The sequence below is a fragment of the Pristiophorus japonicus genome, chromosome 5 (genome assembly GCF_044704955.1).
Source record: "Pristiophorus japonicus isolate sPriJap1 chromosome 5, sPriJap1.hap1, whole genome shotgun sequence".
Lineage (NCBI taxonomy): Eukaryota > Metazoa > Chordata > Chondrichthyes > Pristiophoridae > Pristiophorus > Pristiophorus japonicus.
In genome coordinates, this window is record NC_091981.1 from 153,250,084 (window position 1) to 153,271,608 (window position 21,525).

The following is a 21,525-nucleotide window of genomic DNA, read 5'->3' on the forward strand; positions in this document are numbered from 1 at the left end:
AGTTGGCTCTCTGTCAATCATGCCAGCCCAGAGGTCTGTGCCCTTACCAACTCTGGTGTTGACATCACCAAGGAGGATCAGCTTTTCATCCGTAGGGATTCGGGACAGAGAATGTTCAAGGCTGGATTAGAATTCTTCTTTGGCCTCATCTGTTGCGTCGAGTGTTGGGACGTACACGCTGATGTCTGTGGCGCACTGGTTCCGGGTTAGCGTGAGTCGGAGAGTCATGAGACGTTTGCTTATCCCGCAGGGGGAGTCTCTGAGATGGCCCACCAACTCATTCTTGATGGCGAAGCCATCTCCATGAAGGTAGCGTTCTTCTTCTGGTTTGCCTTTCCAGAAGAAGGCGGTGTAACCACCACCTTGTTCTTTGAGCTGGCCTTCCCCTGCCCGCTGGGTCTCAATTTAGGGTGACGATGTCAACATCGAAGCATCTGAGCTCCCGGGCAATGATAGCTGTGCAGCGTTCCGGTCTGTCGCTGTTGGATTTGTCCATGAGCGTCCTGATGTTTCAGGTCCAGAACTTAATTTTGAAAGATGGAAGATGCCTTTCCATGAGTTCTTTTTACGTGGGGTGGCCGTTGCACACCGTCTACCACAAGGGCAAGGGCAAGGGCATGGTCTTGGTCCAGTGGCAAGGGGGTCTAAGACGACTGGAGACCAGGCTCTACTGCATGGGCCTAGTTGCCTATGGTGGGATTTGCTCAGCACAGGGCAGCACCTTCAGGATAGGTTGTGGGAGATCTGAGGTGTGATGAGGAGTGGGGATGAGGGATGCTGGGGCCCTGTTCCATTTTAGCTTCTTGTGAGGTGGTGAGAGAAGTCAAGAGTGGCCGCCGGCAGTACCCATGCCACGTGCCCAACTGTGGCTCCGCCGCAGCTTCTCCAGCTGCTTTTGCCTCCGCAGATTGGGCCACCGGCCGAAGGGACTCCGGGGCCGGCACTGAACCGGCCGAAGGGACTCCGGGGCCGGCGCTGAACCGGCCGAAGGGACTCCGGGGCCGGCACTGAACCGGCCGAAGGGACTCCGGGGCCGGCGCTGAACCGGTCGAAGGGACTCCGGGGCCGGCGCTGAACCGGCCGAAGGGACTCCGGGGCCGGCGCTGAACCGGCCGAAGGGACTCCGGGGCCGGCGCTGAACCGGCCGAAGGGACTCCGGGGCCGGCTTTTTTTAAACCATCTCTCTATGCTTGGACCCAGAGGGTATCGCTGAGGTATTAAATGGATCTGTCTTCACCAAGGAAGTGGATGCTGCCATAGACATAGTAGGAGGTAGTGGAAACACTTGATATAATAAAAATTGATAAAGAGGTACAGTATTTAGAAACGTTGGCTGTATATTAAGTCGATAAATGACCTGGAACGGATGGGATGCATCCGAGGATGCTGAGGGAATTGAGGGCTGAAATCGCAGAGGTACTGGCCATAAAATTCCAATCCTCCATAGATACGGGAGTGTTACCAGAGGTCTGGAGAATTGCAAATGCTACACCATTGTTTAAAAAGAGGTGTAAAGATGTACCCAGCAACTTCAGGCCAGTCAGTTTAACCTCGGTAGTGGAGAAGAATTTAGAAACAGTAATCAGGGACAAAATTAACCATCACTTGGATAAGGATGGATTAATTAAGGAAAGCCAGCACGGATTTGTTAAAGGCAAAACGTGTTTAACCAACTTGATCGAGTTTTTTGATGAGCTAACAGAGAGGGTTGATGAGGGTAATGCGGTTGAAGTAGTGTACATGGATTTCCAAAAGGCGTTCGATAAGGTGCCACATAATAGGTTTGCCAGCAAAATTTAAACCCATGGAATAAAAATGACAGTGAGTGGCAGCCCGGATACAACATTAGCAAAGTGACAGGAAGCAGAGTAGTGGTGAACAGCTGTTTTTCGGACTGGAAGAACACTGGAGTGGTGTTCCCCAAGAGTCGGTTCTAGGACCATTGCTTTTCTTGATATATATTAATGACTTGGACATGGCTGTACAGGGCACAATTTCAAAATTTGCATTTGACACAAAACTTGGAAGTATAGTGAACAGTCAGGAGGAGAGTGATAGACTTCAGGAACACAGACAGACTGGTGAAATGGGCCGACACATGGCAGATGAAATTGAATGCAAAAAAATGTGAAGTGATGCATTTTGGCAGAAAGAATGAGGAGAGGACATATAAATTAAATGGTACAATCCTAAAGGGGGTGCACGAACAGAGAGAGAGCTGGGGTTATATGTGCATAAATTGTTTAAGGTGGCAGGGCAGGTTGGGAAAGCATTTAAAAAAGCTTAGGGGATCCTGGGCTTCATAAAGAGGTATAGTGTACAAAAAAAGTGTGGAAATTATGTTGAACCTGTATAAAATACTGGTTCGACCCCAAGTGGAGTACTGTCTCCAGTTCCAGGCATCACACTTTAGGAAGAATGTGAAGGCCTTAGAGAGGGTACAGAAAAGATTTACGAGAATGATTCCAGGAATGAGGAACTTCAGTTATATTGATAGGCTGGTGTTGTTCGCTTTGGAGCAGAGAAGATTGGGAGGAGATTTGATAGAGGTGTTCAAAATCATGAGGGGTCTGGACAGAGTAGATTGAGAAAAACTGTTCCTATTGGCAGAAGGATCAAGAACCAGAGGACACAGATTTAAGGTGATTGGCAAAAGAACCAAAGGCAATGCAAGAAAAAAAAATTACACAGCGAGTGGTGAAGATCTGGAATACCCTGCCGAAAAGGGTGGTGGAGGCAGATTCAATTTTATCTTTCAAAGGGGAGTTGGATAAGTATCTGAAGGAAAATAAATTTTAAGGCTACAGGGAAAGGGCAGGGGAGTGGGACTAGCTGAGATTCGGCACGGGCACGACGGACCGAATGGCATTCTTCCATGTTGTAACCATTCTATAGGACCTAAATTTGCCCAGGAGTTGCTCCGTTTTTTTGGGGGCAACTTGATTTTTCTGGAGTATCTTAAAAATCCCCATTCTGCACATTTAATTTGCGCCAGTGTAAGTGAGTAAGTTAGGATTTTTTTTAGTTTAGTTTATTTTTCCAAAAGGGGGCGTTACCAGCCGTTTTGGCCATTTAAGCCAGTTTGGACAGCTAATAGTTGCTCCAAACTAACTTAGGCCAGCGTATGTAGCCACTTGTGGCCGCACAGAAAACCCTTGTGGAGAGTTAAGAAATCAGCGCAGGTTAGTACATTCTAAAGCACCAAGACTTACAAAGCACTAAACACCAAAAGCATTCAATAACAAATAAAAAATAGAAGGGAGAAGACCTGCACCTAAAGCACCAAGACTTACAAAGTTTTCAGGAAAGATTAAAAGAAAATAAAGGAACTCTGCAAACACACAATCACAGTAGTTTAAACAACACAAGCAGCTACTTACATGTACAGAGCTTTTTTCATGTCACTCATTACTTTGCACATTTTTACAGGTCTCCTTCACAGTAATTTTTTTACCTGTATATGGATCTCCCTAAAACAAATTAAGCCGAACGATATTTCCATTCTCTAAGTAATGGGCTCCAAAGGCTGTATGCCGAGATACTCCTAAAAGATGTGTAAAATCGAAACAATTTCCCCATATTTTGCCAGAAACAAGTTAGCACAGCAGGTTTCCAATCTGTTCAATAGCTCGCGGGCCGATGCAGGAGACCATTCAGCCAGGGATAGGGGTGGCGAGCATCAGGTCCCACTCACATCCCGCAGGATGCGCTGGATGGGCAAGGAGCTACTGTGCATGCACGCAGACTCCACCGCGCCTGCAGACAGATGCCGGCACTGTTTTCGGCACAGGGCTGTAGCTCCACCCCCCACTCCACTAAGCACGCCGCGTCAGGGCCCGGGATCCAAATTTGTGGATGACACGAAGTTGGGTGGCAGTGTGAGCTGCGAGGAGGATGCTGTGAGGCTGCAGAGCGACTTGGATAGGTTAGGTGAGTGGGCAAATGCATGGCAGATGAAGTATAATGTGGATAAATGTGAGGTTATCCACTTTGGTGGTAAAAACAGAGAGACAGACTATTATCTGAATGGTGACAGATTAGGAAAAGGGGAGGTGCAAAGAGACCTGGGTGTCATGGTACATCAGTCATTGAAGGTTGGCATGCAGGTGCAGCAGGCGGTTAAGAAAGCAAATGGCATGTTGGCCTTCATAGCAAGGGGATTTGAGTACAGGGGCAGGGAGGTGTTGCTACAGTTGTACAGGGCATTGGTGAGGCCACACCTGGAGTATTGTGTACAGTTTTGGTCTCCTAACCTGAGGAAGGACATTCTTGCTATTGAGGGAGTGCAGCGAAGGTTCACCAGACTGATTCCCGGGATGGCGGGACTGACCTATCAAGAAAGACTGGATCAACTGGGCTTGTATTCACTGGAGTTCAGAAGAATGAGAGGGGACCTCATAGAAACATTTAAAATTCTGACGGGGTTAGACAGGTTAGATGCAGGAAGAATGTTCCCAATGTTGGGGAAGTCCAGAACCAGAGGTCACAGTCTAAGGATAAGGGGTAAGCCATTTAGGACCGAGATGCGGAGGAACTTCTTCACCCAGAGAGTGGTGAACCTGTGGAATTCTCTACCACAGAAAGTTGTTGAGGCCAATTCACTAAATATATTCAAAAAGGAGTTAGATGAGGTCCTTACTACTAGGGGGATCAAGGGGTATGGCGAGAAAGCAGGAATGGGGTACTGAAGTTGAATGTTCAGCCATGAACTCATTGAATGGCGGTGCAGGCTAGAAGGGCCGAATGGCCTACTCCTGCACCTATTTTCTATGTTTCTATGTTTCTATGACACACAGCAGAGTGGCCAGAATCGTGAGTAAGTTTTTTGGCGCCGTTTTGAGCGCACAAAGTCGGCGCATCTCGGGTGAGTCCGCCGGAAAAAGGGGTTGGGGAAATTTGGGCCCAAAGATTCTATGCACAGCCTGGCTTAATTATTTTCATTTCTGTTCAGTTACGCTCCTGTGAAGCACCTTGGGACGTTTTACTACGTTAAAGATGCTATATAATAGCAAATGGTTTTTGTTCTGTAAATTACTTCTCATTGCCTTATTCTATATCAACCACCAGTTTTTAAAAACTTTTCTAAAAACTGGTTTGCTGGTCATTTAACCATTAACCCCTCCGGTAGAAATCTGCATTGCTGGCTTTTGCCTGTTCTTTAACCCACCCCTTCAAATTTTGTCCTTAGTTAAGAGCTTTGTTTTTCTCCCAGGTCCCAGATAACTTCTACACACAAAACATTGCTGACAGACCTATTTATTTTCAGCATTTTCTGTTTTTATTTGAAATTTGTGGCATGTCATTTTTTTGTGTACTGTTTGATTCAGAAGTTGTTGAAACTCCTGGATGGCAGATAACCCTCTGCCTCTTCATTCTCTTCTGTTCCTCTTCCAACCTCACTCCTGTCAGGAAAAATGTTAGTCGGATTTTCATTATGCCCTCCAACCTTCCCATTTTGACTGAGAATGATCTTCAGCAAGGGACTCAGCTTAATTCCTCTGCATAGCATCACAAGTTCCAACCTCAACATTATGCTGATGTCTTGTTCTGTTCCCTTTGACTCTCTTGCTTTTGAAGTGCTCTCTCTTTTGGCCTGAGATCAACCACTCATGAATCTGTCCCACTGTTCCATCTCCACCCTTCTTGATCTTTGTAGAATCCTGCCTCTAGTTTCTTTTTCGCCCAATCTTTAAATCAAAATTTGTCACTGCAGTATAATCTACAACTCTTATTTCAAAATGGCTGAATTCAAATCTATAATAATAGTCAGTTTTTGTCTGTCCTCGGGCGGGGGTGGTGCTACGAGCACCGCTCAGCCTCGCAACCAATCAGGGCTGGGAGGGATGGGGCTGCTCCAATGAGGAGGCAGCAGTGGATGCGGCAGGGCCAAAGGACGAGAATGGTGGGAGAGAGAGAGAGAGAGAGAGGGAGGGGAAAGGGAGTGCGAGGGCGAGGGAGGGAAGGGGGCAGGGAGCGCGCTGGGGGAGGGGGGGGAAGGGAGAGCGCGCGGGGGGAGGGGAAGAAGGGAGCGGCACAGGGGGAGGGAGCGGAGAGCGCGCGGGGGGGAGCGCGCGCGGGAGGGCATGCGGGGGGGGGGGAAAAGAGGGGAGGGGAGCGTGCAAGAGGGGAGAGAGGGAGAATGGGGAGAGAGTGAGAAAGAGGGAGAGAGAGGAGAGGGGAGAGGGGAGAGGGAGAGGTGAGAGAGGGAGAGTGAGGGAAGGAGAGAGAGGGAGGGAGGGAGTGAGGATGGATGGAGGGGGGTGGATGGAGGGACAGAGGGGCAGAGAAAGGGAGGGAGAGAGGAACTGAGGGGGAGGGAGGGGGGGAATGAGTGTGTGTGATGGAGTGAGAGTGTGTGAGGGAGTGAGAGAGTGGGAGGGAGTGGGAGGGAGGTGGATAGAGAGGGTGGGAGGGAGGTGGATAGAGAAGGTGGGAGGGAGGTGGATAGAGAGGGTGGGAGGGAGGTGGATAGAGAGGGTGGGAGGGAGGTGGATAGAGAGGGAGGGAGGTGGATAGAGAGGGTGGGAGGAAGGTGGATAGAGAGGGTGGGAGGGAGGTGGATAGAGAGGGTGGGAGGGAGGTGGATGGAGAGGGTGGGAGGGAGGTGGATAGAGAGGGTGGGAGGGAGGTGGATAGAGAGGGTGGGAGGGAGGTGGATAGAGAGGGTGGGAGGGAGGTGGATAGAGAGGGTGGGAGGGAGGTGGATAGAGAGGGTGGTGGATAGAGAGGGTGGGAGGGAGGTGGATAGAGAGGGTGGGAGGGAGGTGGATAGAGAGGGTGGGAGGGAGGTGGATAGAGAGGGTGGGAGGGAGGTGGATAGAGTGGGTGGGAGGGAGGTGGATAGAGAGGGTGGAAGGGAGGTGGAGAGGGTGGGGTGGGTGGATAGAGAGAGGTGGATAGAGAGGGTGGGAGGGAGGTGGATAGAGAGGGTGAGAGGGAGGTGGATAGAGAGGGTGAGAGGGAGGTGGATAGAGAGGGCTGGAGGGAGGTGGAGTGAGGGAGGAAGGGAGGGAGAGAGGGGGTGCGGGAGGGGAGGGAGAGAGGGGGTGCGGGAGGGGAGGGAGAGAGGGAGAGAGGGTGCGGGAGGGGAGGGAGAGAGAGAGAGAGAGAGAGAGAGAGAGAGAGGGTGCGGGAGGGAGAGAGAGAGGGGGTGGGAGGGGAGGGGAGGGGAGGGAGAGAGAGGGGGAGGGGAGGGAGAGAGAGGGGGAGGGGAGGGGAGGGAGAGAGAGGGTGGGAGGGGAGAGGGAGGTGGGAGGGAAGGGGAGGGAGAGAGGGTGGGAGGGGAGGGAGAGAGAGGGTGGGAGGGGAGGGGAGGGAGAGAGAGAGAGAGAGGGTGGGAGGGGAGGGAGGGAGAGGGTGGGAGGGGAGGGGAGGGATAGAGAGGGTGGGGAGAGGAGAGAGGGAGGGAGGGGAGAGAACGAGCTTGGGATCCTTTATTTATTCTTGGGAGGTGGGTGCCACTGGCAGGGTTGACGTTTATTGCCCATCCTTAGTGCAATGGTGTGGCTTGCCATGCTATTTTTCAGAGAGCATTTAAAAATTCAACTCGAAACAAGGTGTGGAACTGGACTCGCATATCGGTTAAACCATGCCAGGACAGCAGATTTTCATTTTTAAAGGACATTTTTATGAGACTGGCAGCTTCGTGGACACTTTTACTGCTACCAATTTTTTATTTCCTGATTTAAAATAAAAATTAATATAAATTCTCAGACTGTCATGGTAGGATTTGAACTCAAATTTTCTAGATTACTGGGAGTACCTGCATCACAAGGAACACAATGAGAACATAAGAATTAGGAGCAGGAGTAGACCATTCGGCCCCTCAAGCCTGCTCTGCCATTCAATAAGATTATGGCTGATCTTCAACCCAACTCCACTTTCCTACACTGTCCCCATATCCCATGAATCCCTCAATATTCATAAAATCTATCAATCTCTGTCTTGAATATACTCAAAGAGTAAGCCTCCACAGCCCTCTGGGGTAGAGAATTCCAAAGATTCACCACCCTCTGAGTAAAGAAGTTTCTCCTCTTACCAGTCCAAAATGGTTGACCCCTTATTCTCGACTCTCCAGCCAGAGAAAACATCTTCCCTGCATCTCCCCTGTAAGAATTCTGTATGTTTCAATGAGATCAACTCTCATTCTTCTAAACTCTAGAGAATATGGGCCCAGGGTTAGAACGGCGCACCACAGAAACGGCGCCTATTATTTACCTTGATATTCTCCCCGCAGTCCGGTCGATCCAGGCCCTTGGCGCAGCGCAGCAGAACGCGTGGAGGGTGGAGCCAGGTCGCAGCGCTGAAAACTAGAGTGTGCGCATGTGCAGTATCTCCTCGCAGCCCGAATCTCTGCAGGCTGTGTGGGAGGGGCCTGAAGCATGCCTCTAGCCCTGGCCGAATGGGCTCCCCTGATGCCGCGTTCAGGTGAGCAGGCCCCCAATGGCCCTAGCAGCATTATTTCAGTGGCTGTGCCAATGGATCGAAGTTTCGGGCCGCGCCGAGAACGGCGCAGCCCCGAGCTGGACGCCTGTTCTTCGCGCCCAAAAGTACGCAGGAAAAAAACTGCGAGATTCTCCAGCTCCTCGGAGCTCTAAGCCAGCTTGGAGCGGCGCGCAGATCACAGCGGGGGGGCGGAGCCAGACACTCACGCCGATTCTGTAAGCAGTGGGGGGCGTGTCTAATTCAAATGAGGCAACGTTGTGCCGGCATCCCTGCGCGTGCGCGTTGGAGCGTGCACGCACGCGCAGTGTGAAACAAACATTAGCACTCGACCATTTTTAAAGGGACTGGAGGAAAAGTGAAGATTTGTCTCTTGGACCCCTGGAAAGACTTTTTTGTGATATTTTTGTGTGTGAAGGAGTGCTTTTAGCAGCACTGTTGAATAAATCACCTGCTGAAATCAGTGAGTTCAGCTTTTCACTGCTAAACTTGCAGAACCGGTGCTGCATTGGTGCATGCAAAATAAGGACTGTGTGTTTTGAGAAATAAGAGTGCCAATTCAACTTTGCAATGGATCAACGTCCACCAAGAACAAAGAATTTCTTGCATGAGGAAGTGGAGATATTAGTCAACGTAATTGAGCAGAGATGGCAGGAGCTAGATACCAGCAACAGAGGTCGCATAAAAGTGCCACCTAAAGAAAAGAAGAAACGCTGGAACCAAGTTGCAGAAGATTACTGCGCAGTGGTGCATACCATGAGATCTGGAAGCCAGTGTAAAAAAAAATGGCACAACCTTGGTCAAGTAGTTAGTGTAAGTTATATTTCCCATTTTTAATTTAATCGTAATTGTAACCTGGCTATCTGTATGTCCCACCTTGCAGACTGACACACTCTATAAAAAGTTATATTTTACTCTTTGCAGAAGAAATTGGCCTACAACAAAAGGGAGGCAACTCGGACAGGAGGAGGCGTGCCCAATCTGCATCCACTGACACCCCTGGAACAAAAGGGTAGCTGCTATGATGAGTCATACATGGAGAAAAGCAATCAGTACAGCACAAGCTGGACCCGCACGCAAGGAAGAGGGTAAGTCCTGAAAATGCATCGTGGCCCTTCAAATCAATCTGCTGCCTAACCTGCTATGTGTGAGAATACTCATGCACCCATCCGGCCACCTCCCTTGCTGTTAAACATTTGACTGTTCTGATGTATTTTGCAGAACATGATGATGATGATGTTGATGCTGCTGCTGCTGCTGCTGCCAACCCTGAGGATCCTGAGGGTACAGAACAAGAACCAGTACAACCAGATGCGGACGAACCAGACTGGATGATGGCAGCGATGACTGAAATGTCTGCGGGGAGAGCTTCCAAATTAATGTTTATGAGCCCCTATCAAGGGGCATCAGAGTTTCAACCCCTAGCATAGGTTTTGGTTCTACCTTCCATGGTTTTGATTCCGATGTTGCGGGTCCCAGTGGTGCTGCTGGTATAATGCAGCATTCTACAATCAGTGCACTACCGTCCGAGCCTGCGCCTCCCTCTCACATAGGTTCTGGTTCCACCTACTATGGCTTTGATTCCGACGCTGCGGGTCCCAGTGCTGCTGCTGATATCATGGAGCAGTTTACACCCATTCGTCCAACATCCCAGCCCAAGGCTCGCACTCAAGTGCTGTCGTCTGGAACACCGAGCGTCCCACCATCCCAGCCCGAGCCTCTCCCTCTAGTTCTGCTGTCTGCAACACAGAGCGTCCCACCGTTCCAACCCGAGTCTCTCCCTCTAGTTCTGCCATCTGGAACACAGAGCGTCCCACAGTCCCAGCCCGCGCCTCCCTGTATAGTGGTGCCGCTTGCAACACCGAGCGTCCCACCATCCGTGCCCGCGCCTCCCAGTGTAGTGGTGCCACGAGGCAGACCCAGGCAGAGGAGAAGGAGATTGGAGACACGCTCTCCTGAGATGCAGCGTGCAACAGATGCGGCTCAGTTGGGGCATTGGGTATGGAGACCAATGAGCTTACCCGATCACTCATCGGTGGCGTCAGTGCAGTGGGTGAAGAGTTGACGGTCCTGACGGGAGAAATAGCAGTAATGACACGGGAACTTAGGGAGGGAATGTCCGAGGGAATGCACCTGACGGCACAGTAGGTCAGGGAGGGCATGCAAATGACGGCACAGGCCATCAGGGAGGGCATGCAAGTGTCGGCACAGGCCGTCAGGGAGGGGCTGGTTGAGGTAGCTGCTGCAATAAGGGCACACAGCCCGGCCAATCAAATGAAACCCCCATGAAGACGAGAACATTCACTGAGATATGGATGAGACATGGTTGCAGCCTTTCTTTGCTGCTTTTGTTCTTGTTTTTGATGTAGCTGTAGTAGAGTTTTTCAAATTGAAATTGTTCTGTAAGTTTTGTAATTTTACAACTTATGGTTTTTAAGTGATCTTATAGTGTAAATGCTCTCACATTTTGTATCTTATTTAATTTTGCACCTAAAAAGTGATCCTGAAGTTTAAGTGTTCTTCAGAGTGTAATATTTTTCACATTGAAACTGTTTTGTAAGTTTTGTAACTTTACAACTTATAAGTGATCTCAAGGTTTTCAAGTGATCTTCAAGAGTCATATTAAAAAGTATAGTTTGATACAACAAATATTTTATTACAGTGACGTTAACTTTTGAATAAAATATTTTTTCATTAAAACTGTTTCATGTTCCATTAACACAACACAACGTAGGAACAACTGCAAAGAATAAACATGTCCATGCGCAACAGTGGTCACAGAGCCCTCAGGCATCAGTAGTTCAAGCGTTCACGGATGATCTGCTGGCGCAAGGCTTAAGCAATCGTTAAATGGGCACGATAGACGGCCCTCCTCCGACCTCGTGCTCCGGCATCAGGCACTTGCATGCTTTCCTGATCGTCGTCATCATCCACATCCTGCTGTTCCGTAATATTATCATCATGCACTGGACCCTCACGTGGGTCTTCTGGTTCCACTACCAGCTCCTGCTGCCTCATGATGGCTAAGTTATGAAGCATGCAGCACACAACAGTGAAGTGACCAACCATCTGAGGAGACTATAGCAACTGTCCTCCAGAATTGTCCAGGCATCAGAATCGCTGTTTCAATATGCCAATGGTCCTCTCAATGATGCTGCGCGTCGCAATGTGCGCCATGTTGTATTGAAGGTCAGCTTCTGTCCGTGTCACGCGTATGGGCGTCATGAGCCAGGTGGTCAGGCTGTACCCTTTGTCTCCCAGTAGCCAGCTCTGCCCTTCTGGCTGCTGCTCAAACATGCAGATATAACGCTGTCGCGTAGGATGAACGCATCGTGGGTGCTGCCAGGGTATCTCGCATCGACTGACATGATGCGCTGCTTGTCGTCACACACGAGCTGCACATTGATAAGAGTGGAAACCTTTCCTATTTAGGTACTGCTCAGAATCCTCCACAGGTACTCGCAAGACTATGTGGGTACAATCAATGCAGCCCTGTACCTTTGGGAAGCCGGCAATCCTGAAGAAGCCCACAGCCCTCTCATGGATCGCTTGTGCGGTCATTGGGAAATTGATGAAGTCATTCCTTCGCGCATACTGTGCAGCCGTGACCTGGTAAATGCAGGCATGTACTGCACGTTGAGAGATGGCGCACACATCTCCAGTTGTAGCCTGAAATGATCCCGAGGCATAGAAAGAAAGTGCAGCTGTTACCTTCACTGCAACAGACAAGGCAGTTGGCGTTCTGCTTCTGGGCTGCAAATCTGCTCTCAGCATATCACAGGTCTCAGCGACAATTTCTCTGCGGAAATGCAGCCTTTTGACACAATCAGCCTCGCTCATTTCCAGGTACAAGCGCCTGGCTCGATAGTGTCGACGTGGGTAAGGTCTCCTGCCCATCAACCTACGGGCTACGATGTTCCTGGTGCGGTGAGCTCCAATCAATTCTCTCCTATGCAGTGAATTGATGGCGAACCATTGCATAATGCGTGGTGTTGTCAATACAGCACCCATTCTGCAAATTTAAGTTTAAAACTGTCTATGTGGCTGCCTCTCCCTGTCCCTGGCCAAATGGCTTCAGTCCCCCTCACAGCTCGAAGGCTGCTTGATTGCTGTGTCTTTGCCTGCCGTCCAGTCACTGACGATGCCCCTATCCCGTGGCCAAATGGCCTCAGTCCCCTCACAGCTCGAAGGCTGCTTGCTGTATCTTCGGCTGCCGTCGAGTCACTGACGCCGCCCCTATCACGTGGCCGAATGGCCTCAACCCCCCTTGCAGCTCGAAGGCTGCGTGCGTGTTGTTTCTTCGGCTGCCGGCCAGCCACTGACGGAAGGAAGGCCTGCCTGAAGCACCGCAGCTCGAAGGCTGCATGCTGCCGCTGTTGGGACTGCCGTCGAGACACTGACGCCACCCCTGGCTGTCTCCAACATGAAAGGCCTGCCTGAAGCACAGCAGCTCAAAGGCTGCTGCTGTTTCACACAGGTAGGAACATGGATTATTTTTACATCTTTTCTTTGCTTATAAATTTTTATTCAGGTTGAATCTTTATTTGTATAAGTATGACTGCTGAATGATTGTAGAATTTAATGACTTCCCTTCACCACCCACCCCCCCCCACCACCTCGCTCCCTACGCCTAATTTGCAACCTACGCCTGATTTTCTAAGTGTAGGCAAGATTTTTTCGAGCGTACAAAAATCTTCACTTACTCCATTCTAAGTTATTTTGGAGTAAGTTTTCACTGCCTAAACTTTGAAAACAGGCGTAAGTAGCCGGACACGCCCCCTTTTGAAAAAAAATTCTGTTCCAAAGTGAAACTTTTCTAACTGACTAGAACTGGAGCAAACTAAATGCCGACAATTGCAATTTCTAAGATACTCCATTCTAAACCAGTTGCTCCAAAAAAACAGGAGCAACTCAGGCCGAAACTTGGCCCCAATGTGTGGGCACACGCTTTGATTTAAAGTATCTTGAATATTTTATGACAAGATTGGGACCTTTACAGCATAACTTGCCGAAGGCATTATTGTCAACCGGCAAGTCAAAGGCAGGAGATGTTCGTCAACAGGGTTAATGTGCATGGGGGGCACATGAAGCATTCAGAGAGCGGGGACGGCTTCATGCAGCGTGTGAAAGCAAAGGAACAGGCCAAGAGGGGGCGAGTCAGATGGGGACCTGGCGCAAGCTGAATTACCAAGCTGGCTGAGGCCAGAAAAGCAAACTTTGAACGAACCAAGGCAAACAACCAACAGCTGCTGGCACCAATCCAATATTGGTTCGTGGCGTTATTTTGTTGACCAAATCGAATACATTTCGTGCGTGTGTCTCTCTCTATCTCAAAAAATCCCCCCTCTCCTCCCCCCCGTTAAGATGCCGCGTTCACCACCCAGCATCCCCAACCTGCCACGTTGAGCATTCTCTCTCCCTCCCCCCCATTCAGATGCCGCGTTCTCCCGCACCTATCCCAGGCTGAAGGGACTCCCGCACGGCCAGCCGCTGCCGAGTTTAGTTGAAGGTAGGATTTACTTCAGTTCTTTATTTGTTAATTTAATTATTTACTTCAGTTCTTTATTTTTTATTGAATGCTTATTACTTTTTGTTGCTTTGTTTGGTGCTTGGTGTTGCTTTAAATGTAGTTACTTGCGCCAATTCCTGAACTCTAGGTTAGGTTTTTCTGTCTGGATAGAAGTGGCAACATACGCTGGCCTAAATTAGTTTGGAGCAACTATTTGCTGGCCAATCTCGCTTAAATGGCCAAAACAGGCCTAAGTGGCTGGGAACGCCCCCTTTTGAAAAAAAAATCCCTAACTAACTCACTTACACTGACGCAAATTAAATGGCCAGAATTGCAACTAAAAAGATACTCCAGAAAAATCAAGTTGCTCCAAAAAAAAACGGAGCAGCTCCTGAGGAAATTTAGGCCCTATAGGCCTAGTCTACTCAATCTTTCCTCATAGGACAATCCCCCCATCCCAGGAATCAATCTAGTGAACCTTCTGTTGCACTCTCTCTATGGCAAATATTTCCTTCCTTAGGTAAGGAGACCAAAACTGCACACAATATTCCAGGTGCGGTCGCACCAGGGCCCGATATAATTGCAATAAGATGTCTTTACTCTTATTCTCAAATCCTCTTGTAATAAAGGCCATAATTTGTAATAAATTTGCTTACTTAATTGCTTGCTGTACCTGCATGTTAACTTTCAGTGATTCATGTACACGGACACCCAGGTCCCTCTGAATACCAATATTTCCCAATCTCTCACCATTTAAAAAAATACTTTGTTTTTCTATTTTTCCTACCAAAGTGGATAATTTCACATTTCTCCACATTATATTCCATTTGCCATGTTCTTGCCCATTCACTAAGCCTGTCTATATCCCCTTGAAGCCTCTTTGCATCCTCCTCACAACTTACATTCCTACCTAGCTTGTTATCATCAGCAAACATCTGATCCTCTCATCCAAATCAATGATATAGGACTGCTGGGATGGCTTGACCCATCCACCTCCACGGAGGTGTGTGGGGGACCTGACCCATCCACCTCCATGGCACGAACCTGGTATTGCAGTACTTCCAGGAACGGTGCAGTGGCTCTAGGCCTTTTGGCTAAGAGCATTGGCGCAGAGTGATCCTTGACTGGTGCAGGGTGACCTCTGGCGTTTGTGACTTGACAAAGAATTGGAAACGATTGGCTACGAATTTATTTTTAAAAAAAAAATGATATAGGACTGCAGCGGTTCAAGGCAGCGGCTCATCACCACCTTCTTAAGGGCAATTAGGGATGGGCACTAAATGTTGGCCTTGCAGCGACGCCCATATCCCGGAACGAATAAAAAAAACATTTTTAAAATTAGTCTGGCTCTAGATTACTAGTCCAGCAACATAACCACTACTATTCATTTCTAAGCAGCAGACATAAAAGAATTTTACATCAGTCTCGACTGAACTCCAGATCCCAGAGATGATACGCCAGTGTCTACCATTACAACACTCCCTGCTCTCAAGTGGTCAATTTTACACAAACATGAGGGACATCACAGCTGAGCCTGATCCCAGACTCACCAGAAAGCAAATGGCATGTTGGCCTTCATAGCGAGGGAATTTGAGTACAAGGGCAGGGAGGTGTTACTACAGTTGTACAGGGCCTTGGTGAGGCCACACCTGGAGTATTGTGTAAAGTTTTGGTCTCCTAACTTGAGGAAGGACATCCTTACTATTGAGGGAGTGCAGCAAAGGTTCACCAGACTGATTCCCGGGATGGCGGGACTGACATATCAAGAAAGACTGGATCAACTGGGCTTGTATTCACTGGAGTTCAGAAGAATGAGAGGGGATCTCATAGAAACGTTTAAAATTCTGACGGGTTTAGACAGGTTAGATGCAGGAAGAATGTTCCCAATGTTGGGAAAGCCCAGAACCAGGGGTCACAGTCTAAGGATAAGGGGTAAGCCATTTAGGACCGAGATGAGGAGAAACTTCTTCACTCAGAGAGTGGTGAACCTGTGGAATTCTCTACTACAGAAAGTTGTTGAGGTCAATTCACTAAATATATTCAAAAAGGAGTTAGATGTCGTCATTACTACGAGGGGAATCAAAGGGTATGGCGAGAAAGCAGGAATGGGGTACTGAAGTTGCATGTTCAACCATGAACTCATTGAATGGCGGTGCAGGCTTGAAGGGCCGAATGGCCGACTCTTGCACCTATTTTCTATGTTTCTATGTCTATGTTTCTATTAACATACATGTGCTTTTCAGGAGACATCACTGGATTAGCAAGCAAGAACTGGAGAGCTTACTGATTTTACGCCCAGCAACAATGAGGCTAACAACACTTCTCCCATTTTGTCCTGCCTGAAATCACCTGACTCCACTTAGTCTCTAGTCTGCATGGCTCAATATTTAAACAGCAGCAACTTACTCATTGAGCGATTAGATCTACCCTGATTTATCACATTGTAGTCACAGTCTTCTCAACATTAAAGTTTGTACAGCTTAAAACTCAACATATGTTATATATATTTATACAGTGGAATAAAATGCAGGAAGTCTTATTCTTCATGAGGACAATTATCCTTTCAAAAAAAAAAATCAAACGTGGCTTTCTCTTAGCATTGACATAATGGTTTGCTGAATGCTATTGATGCAGAGCAGATAGTTTGGCTTTGAGAGGTCAGATAGTTTGAAAGGAGCTATATAAATGCAAGTCTGTCTTTCTTACACAAAGGCAGCATCATTTCAACATCAAGTCCTATACAGGAACCCATTAAAATAAGCTCTTACGTGCATGTAGATATGCTGCTTCATGCACTGAAGTGGTCTCGACTACTTAACAGTATGAAAAATGGGCTAGTGAGTGCATTCAAATTAAATTGCACATGTCAAAGAGCAGCCCATAAAATAGGAAATAATTTACTGCTGAATTTCAAGAGTTTTTGATTTGACTTTATAATTAAACAATTGTTACTAAACATACACCTATTCTAATTTTAAAGAGACCTTCAACATATGTAAGTTAATACTTATAATACATCCTTAGCTACTGACATTAAATGTAAAACAGTTAGGTCACCAGCAATGGGTGCTTTTAATATATTTTAACCTGCGATATAGTTCATAGTAACTGAATCAAGGAATCAATCCATAATTTTTGATCATTCCCTCTTTTACACAAATTACATTTTAAAACTAACAGCAGTACTTGGCTTACCCATTTTAATTACATGTAGAAAAACAGATGTTCCATTTATTCAGACCATAAGCCATTTTGTCTAAACAGTCCTGATCAGTTAAGTTGATGAAATATGTAGCTACTTCATAAATCTCTTCAAAATGTTATTTATTTAAATGCAGTTAACACAGAAAAACCTATTTTCTGGGAAGCGAGTTACCATGCAGACTTTTACTCACAGCTATTCAAGAAAGGAGGGGGAAAGCAGGAAGCAAGAATAGTAAATATGGGTTCACCTCTTCAGCAGCAGCTTCGGAAAGTAGCCCTTCTCTCTGAGCACACGTCACATGGAAATATGCTCTGCACATACCAGCGTCACAACTTATACATACTCCAGTTCGAGCAAACCGTATGTCTTCACATAAACTGCACTCCTGAATGAGCAAGAGAAGAAAATCAGCAGGGAAATCCTCCAAACATTGTAGTATAGCCTAGCTTGAAAGATTCTGCAGAAATCATGTACCAAACACGCATATGAAAATACTGTTGTGATTTGGTAGATGGGAGACCATGTACAACACACTTACTATTACATATGAAAGCTCTAGGACCTGTATCATTGTGCCAAATGTCAAACCAAAATAAAACTAACCACTAAACATTAACTCACACACCCACAACTGTAACCGTGCAGGGTCTAATGGAAACCAATTCATTGGATTGTAGTGTGTGGAGGATAGATGTAAATGATGACCGTACAAGTTAGATAATATGTCTTTATTCTGCATCTTCCATACACTGCAGGGGTAAAAGAAAGTACTATGGAAATAAAAACGGCAGTTACCTTTGTGTAGGAGCCTAAACAACAGCTATTAGGACCAATCTGTCGTTAAACTTTGATAATATTTTTGATTGAATGAGTGAGGATTAACTCATGCCTTGCATATGCTATCAATTACAACTTACTTAAGAGATAGCGAAAACAGCAATGGAACTAGTGGATTGACATTAAACAGGGAGTCGGGAGGCGGAGCGGCAGCGGTGAGGCCGACAAGAGGCCAGCGTTCGTCAAGGAGGCCCAGCAGGGAGTCGGGAGGCGGAGCGGCAAGTCCTACAAGAGGCCAGCGTTCGTCGAGGAAGCCCAGCAGGGAGTCGGGAGGCGGAGTGGCAAGGCCTACAAGAGGCCAGCATTCGTTGAGGAGGCCCAGCAGAGAGTCGGGAGGTGGAGCGGCAGCATGGTGAGGCCTACAAGAGACCAGCGTTTGTCGAGGAGACCCAGCAGGGAGTCGGGAGTCGGGAGGCGGAGCGGCAGCATGGTGAGGCCTACAAGAGGCCAGCCGGTGCAGCTGCAGCAGGGAGGCAAAAAAGTAGAAAGAAATCGAAAGGCAACGTCACAGCCAAGGGGGTAAGTGATTGGCTGGTGATTGGTAAGTAGTTTTTCTTTTTCTTTTCTATATCAGGAAGTAACCTTTAGCGTTGTTGTTGCTAACTTAAGTTTATCTAAGGGTTGGTCATGGCAGGACAGCTCGGACACGTGTTATGTTCCTCCTGTACTATGTGAGAAGTCAGGGACGCTTCCAGTGTCCCTGGCGACTACATATGCGGGAGGTGCGTCCGCCTGCAGCTCCTGACGGACTGCATTGTGGGACTGGAGCTGCGGGTGGATTCACTCTGGAGCATCCACAATGCTGAGAATTACGTGAATAGCACATTTAGTGAGTTGGTCTTACCGCAGGTAAAGGGTACATAGCCAGATAGGGAATGGATGACCAACAGGAAGAGCAGTGCAAGGAAGGTAGTGCAGGGGTCCCCTGCGGTCATCCCCCTGCAAAACAGATACACCGCTTTGGGTACTTTTGAAGGGGATGACTCATCAGGGGAGGGCAGCAGCAGCCAAGTTCATGGTACCGTGGGTGGTTCTGCTGCACAGGAGGGCAGGAAAAAGAGTGAGAGAGCTATAGTGATAGGGGATTCAATTGTAAGGGGAATAGATAGACGTTGCTGCAGCCGCAACCAAGACTCCAGGATGGTATGTAGCCTCCGTGGTGCAAGGGTCAAGGATGTCTTGGAGCGGGTGCAGGGCATTCTGAAAAGGGAGGGGGAACAGCCAGTTGTCGTGGTGCATATAGGTACTAACGATATAGGTAAAAAACGGGATGAGGTCCGACAAGACGAATTTAGAGAGCTCGGAGCTAAATTAAAAAGTAGGACCTCAAAAGCAGTAATCTCAGGATTGCTACCAGTGCCACGTTCTAGTGAGAGTAGGAATCGCAGGATAGCTCAGATGAATACGTGGCTTGAGGAATGGTACAAGAGGGAGGGATTCAAATTCCTGGGACATTCGAACTGGTTCTGGGGGAGGTGGGACCAGTACAAACCGGACGGTCTGCACCTGGGCAGGACCGGAACCAATGTCCTAGGGGGAGTGTTTGCTAGTGCTGTTGGGGAGGAGTTAAACTAATATGGCAGGGGGATGGGAACCTATGCAGGGAGACAGAGGGAAGTAGAATGGGGGCAGAAGCAAAAGATAGAAAGAAGAAAAGTAAAAGTGGAGGGCAGAGAAGCCTGAGGCAAAAAGCAAAAAGGGCCACATTACACCAAAATTCTAAAGGGGCAAAGTGTGTTAGAAAGACAAGCCTGAAGGTTCTGTGCCTCAATGCGAGGAGTATTCGGAATAAGGTGGACAACTTAACTGCGCAGATAGCAGTTAGCGGGTATGATGTAATTGGCATCACGGAGACATGGCTCCAGGGTGACCAAGGCTGGGAACTCAACATCCAGGGATATTCAACATTTAGAAAGGATAGACAGAAAGGAAAAAGAGGCTGAGTAGCATTGCTGGTTAAAGAGGAAATTAATGCAATAGTAAGAAAGAACATTAGCTTGGATGATGTGGAATCGGTATGGGTGGAGCTATGGAACACCAAAGGGCAGAAAACGCTAGTGGGAATTGTGTACAGACCACCAAACAGTATTAGTAAGGTTGGGGACAGCATCATAGGGATGCATGCAATAAAGGTACAGCAGTTATCATGGGTGACTTTAACCTACATATTGATTGGGCAAACCAAACTGGTAGCAATGCGGTGGATGAGGATTTCCTGGAGTGTATTAGGGATGTTTTTCTGGACTAATATGTCGAGGAACCAACTAGGGAGCTGGCCATCTTAGACTGGGTGATGTGTAATGAGAAAGGACTAATGAGCAATTTTGTTGTGCGAGGCCCCTTGGGGAAGAGTGACCATAACATGGTAGAATTCCTTATTAAGATGGAGAGTGACACAGTTAATTCAGAAACTAGGGTCCTGAACTTAAGGAAAAGTAACTTCGATGGTTTGAGGCGTGAATTGGCTATAGACTGGCAAATGATACCTAAAGGGTAGACGGTGGTTAGGCAATGGCAAACATTTAAAGATCACATGGATGAACTTCAGCAATTGTACATCCCTGTCTGGAGTAAAAATAAAACGGGGAAGGTGGCTCAACCATGGCTAACAAGGGAAATTAATGATAGTGTTAAATCCAAGGAAGAAGCATATGAATTGGCCAGAAAAAACAACAAACCTGAGTACTGAGAGGAATTTAGAATTCAGCAGAGGAGGACAAAGGGTTTAATTAAGAGGGGGAAAATAGAGTACGAGAAGAAGCTTGCCGGGAACATAAAAACTGACTGCAAAAGCTTCTACAGATATGTGAAGAGAAAAAGATTAGTGAAGACAAACGTAGGTCCCTTGCAGTCGGATTCAGGTGAATTTATCATGGGGAACAAAGAAATGGCAGACCAAGTGAACAAACACTTGGGTTCTGTCTTCACGAAGGAAGACACAAATAACCTTCCGGATGTACGAGGGGACTGAGAGTCTAGTGAGAAGGAGGAACTGAAGGATATCCTTATTATGTGGGAAATTGTGTTGGGGAAATTGATGAGTTTGAAGGCCGATAAATCCCCAGGGCCTGATAGTCTGCATCCCAGAGTACTTAAGGAAGTGGCCCGAGAAATAGTGGATGCATTGGTGATCATTTTCCAACAGTATATCGACTCAGGATCAGTTCCTATGGACTGGAGGTAGCTAATGTAACACCACTTTTTAAAAAGGGAGGGAGAGAGAAAGCAGGTAATTATAGACCGGTTAGCCTGACATCAGTCGTGGGGAAAATGTTGGAATCAATTATTAAGGATGAAATAGCAGCGCATTTGGAAAGCAGTGACAGGATCGGTCCAAGTCAGCATGGATTTATGAAGGGGAAATCATGCTTGTCAAATCTTCTGGAATTTTTTGATGATGTAACTAGTAGAGTGGACAAGGGAGAACCAGTGGATGTGGTGTATTTGGACTTTCAAAAGGCTTTTGACAAGGTCCCACACAAGAGATTGGTGTGCAAAATCAAAGCACATGGTGTTGGGGGTAATATACTGA

At 47.6% G+C, this 21,525-nt stretch overlaps 1 protein-coding gene across 9 annotated transcripts in view; it reads right to left on the reverse strand.

Moving 5' to 3' along the window:
• Nucleotides 1-21,525, reverse strand: part of phf14 (PHD finger protein 14) — a 444,962-nt gene that overhangs the window by 236,913 nt on the left and 186,524 nt on the right. For all 9 annotated transcript variants that reach the window (XR_011593351.1, XR_011593352.1, XM_070881023.1 and 6 more), the window contains exon 7: nt 17,404-17,541. Coding sequence is in view for 7 of the 9 variants with exons in the window: in XM_070881023.1 (XP_070737124.1) it covers nt 17,404-17,541 (138 nt within the window). In the remaining 2 variants the exon portion in view is untranslated. The remainder of the gene's footprint in view (nt 1-17,403; nt 17,542-21,525) is intronic.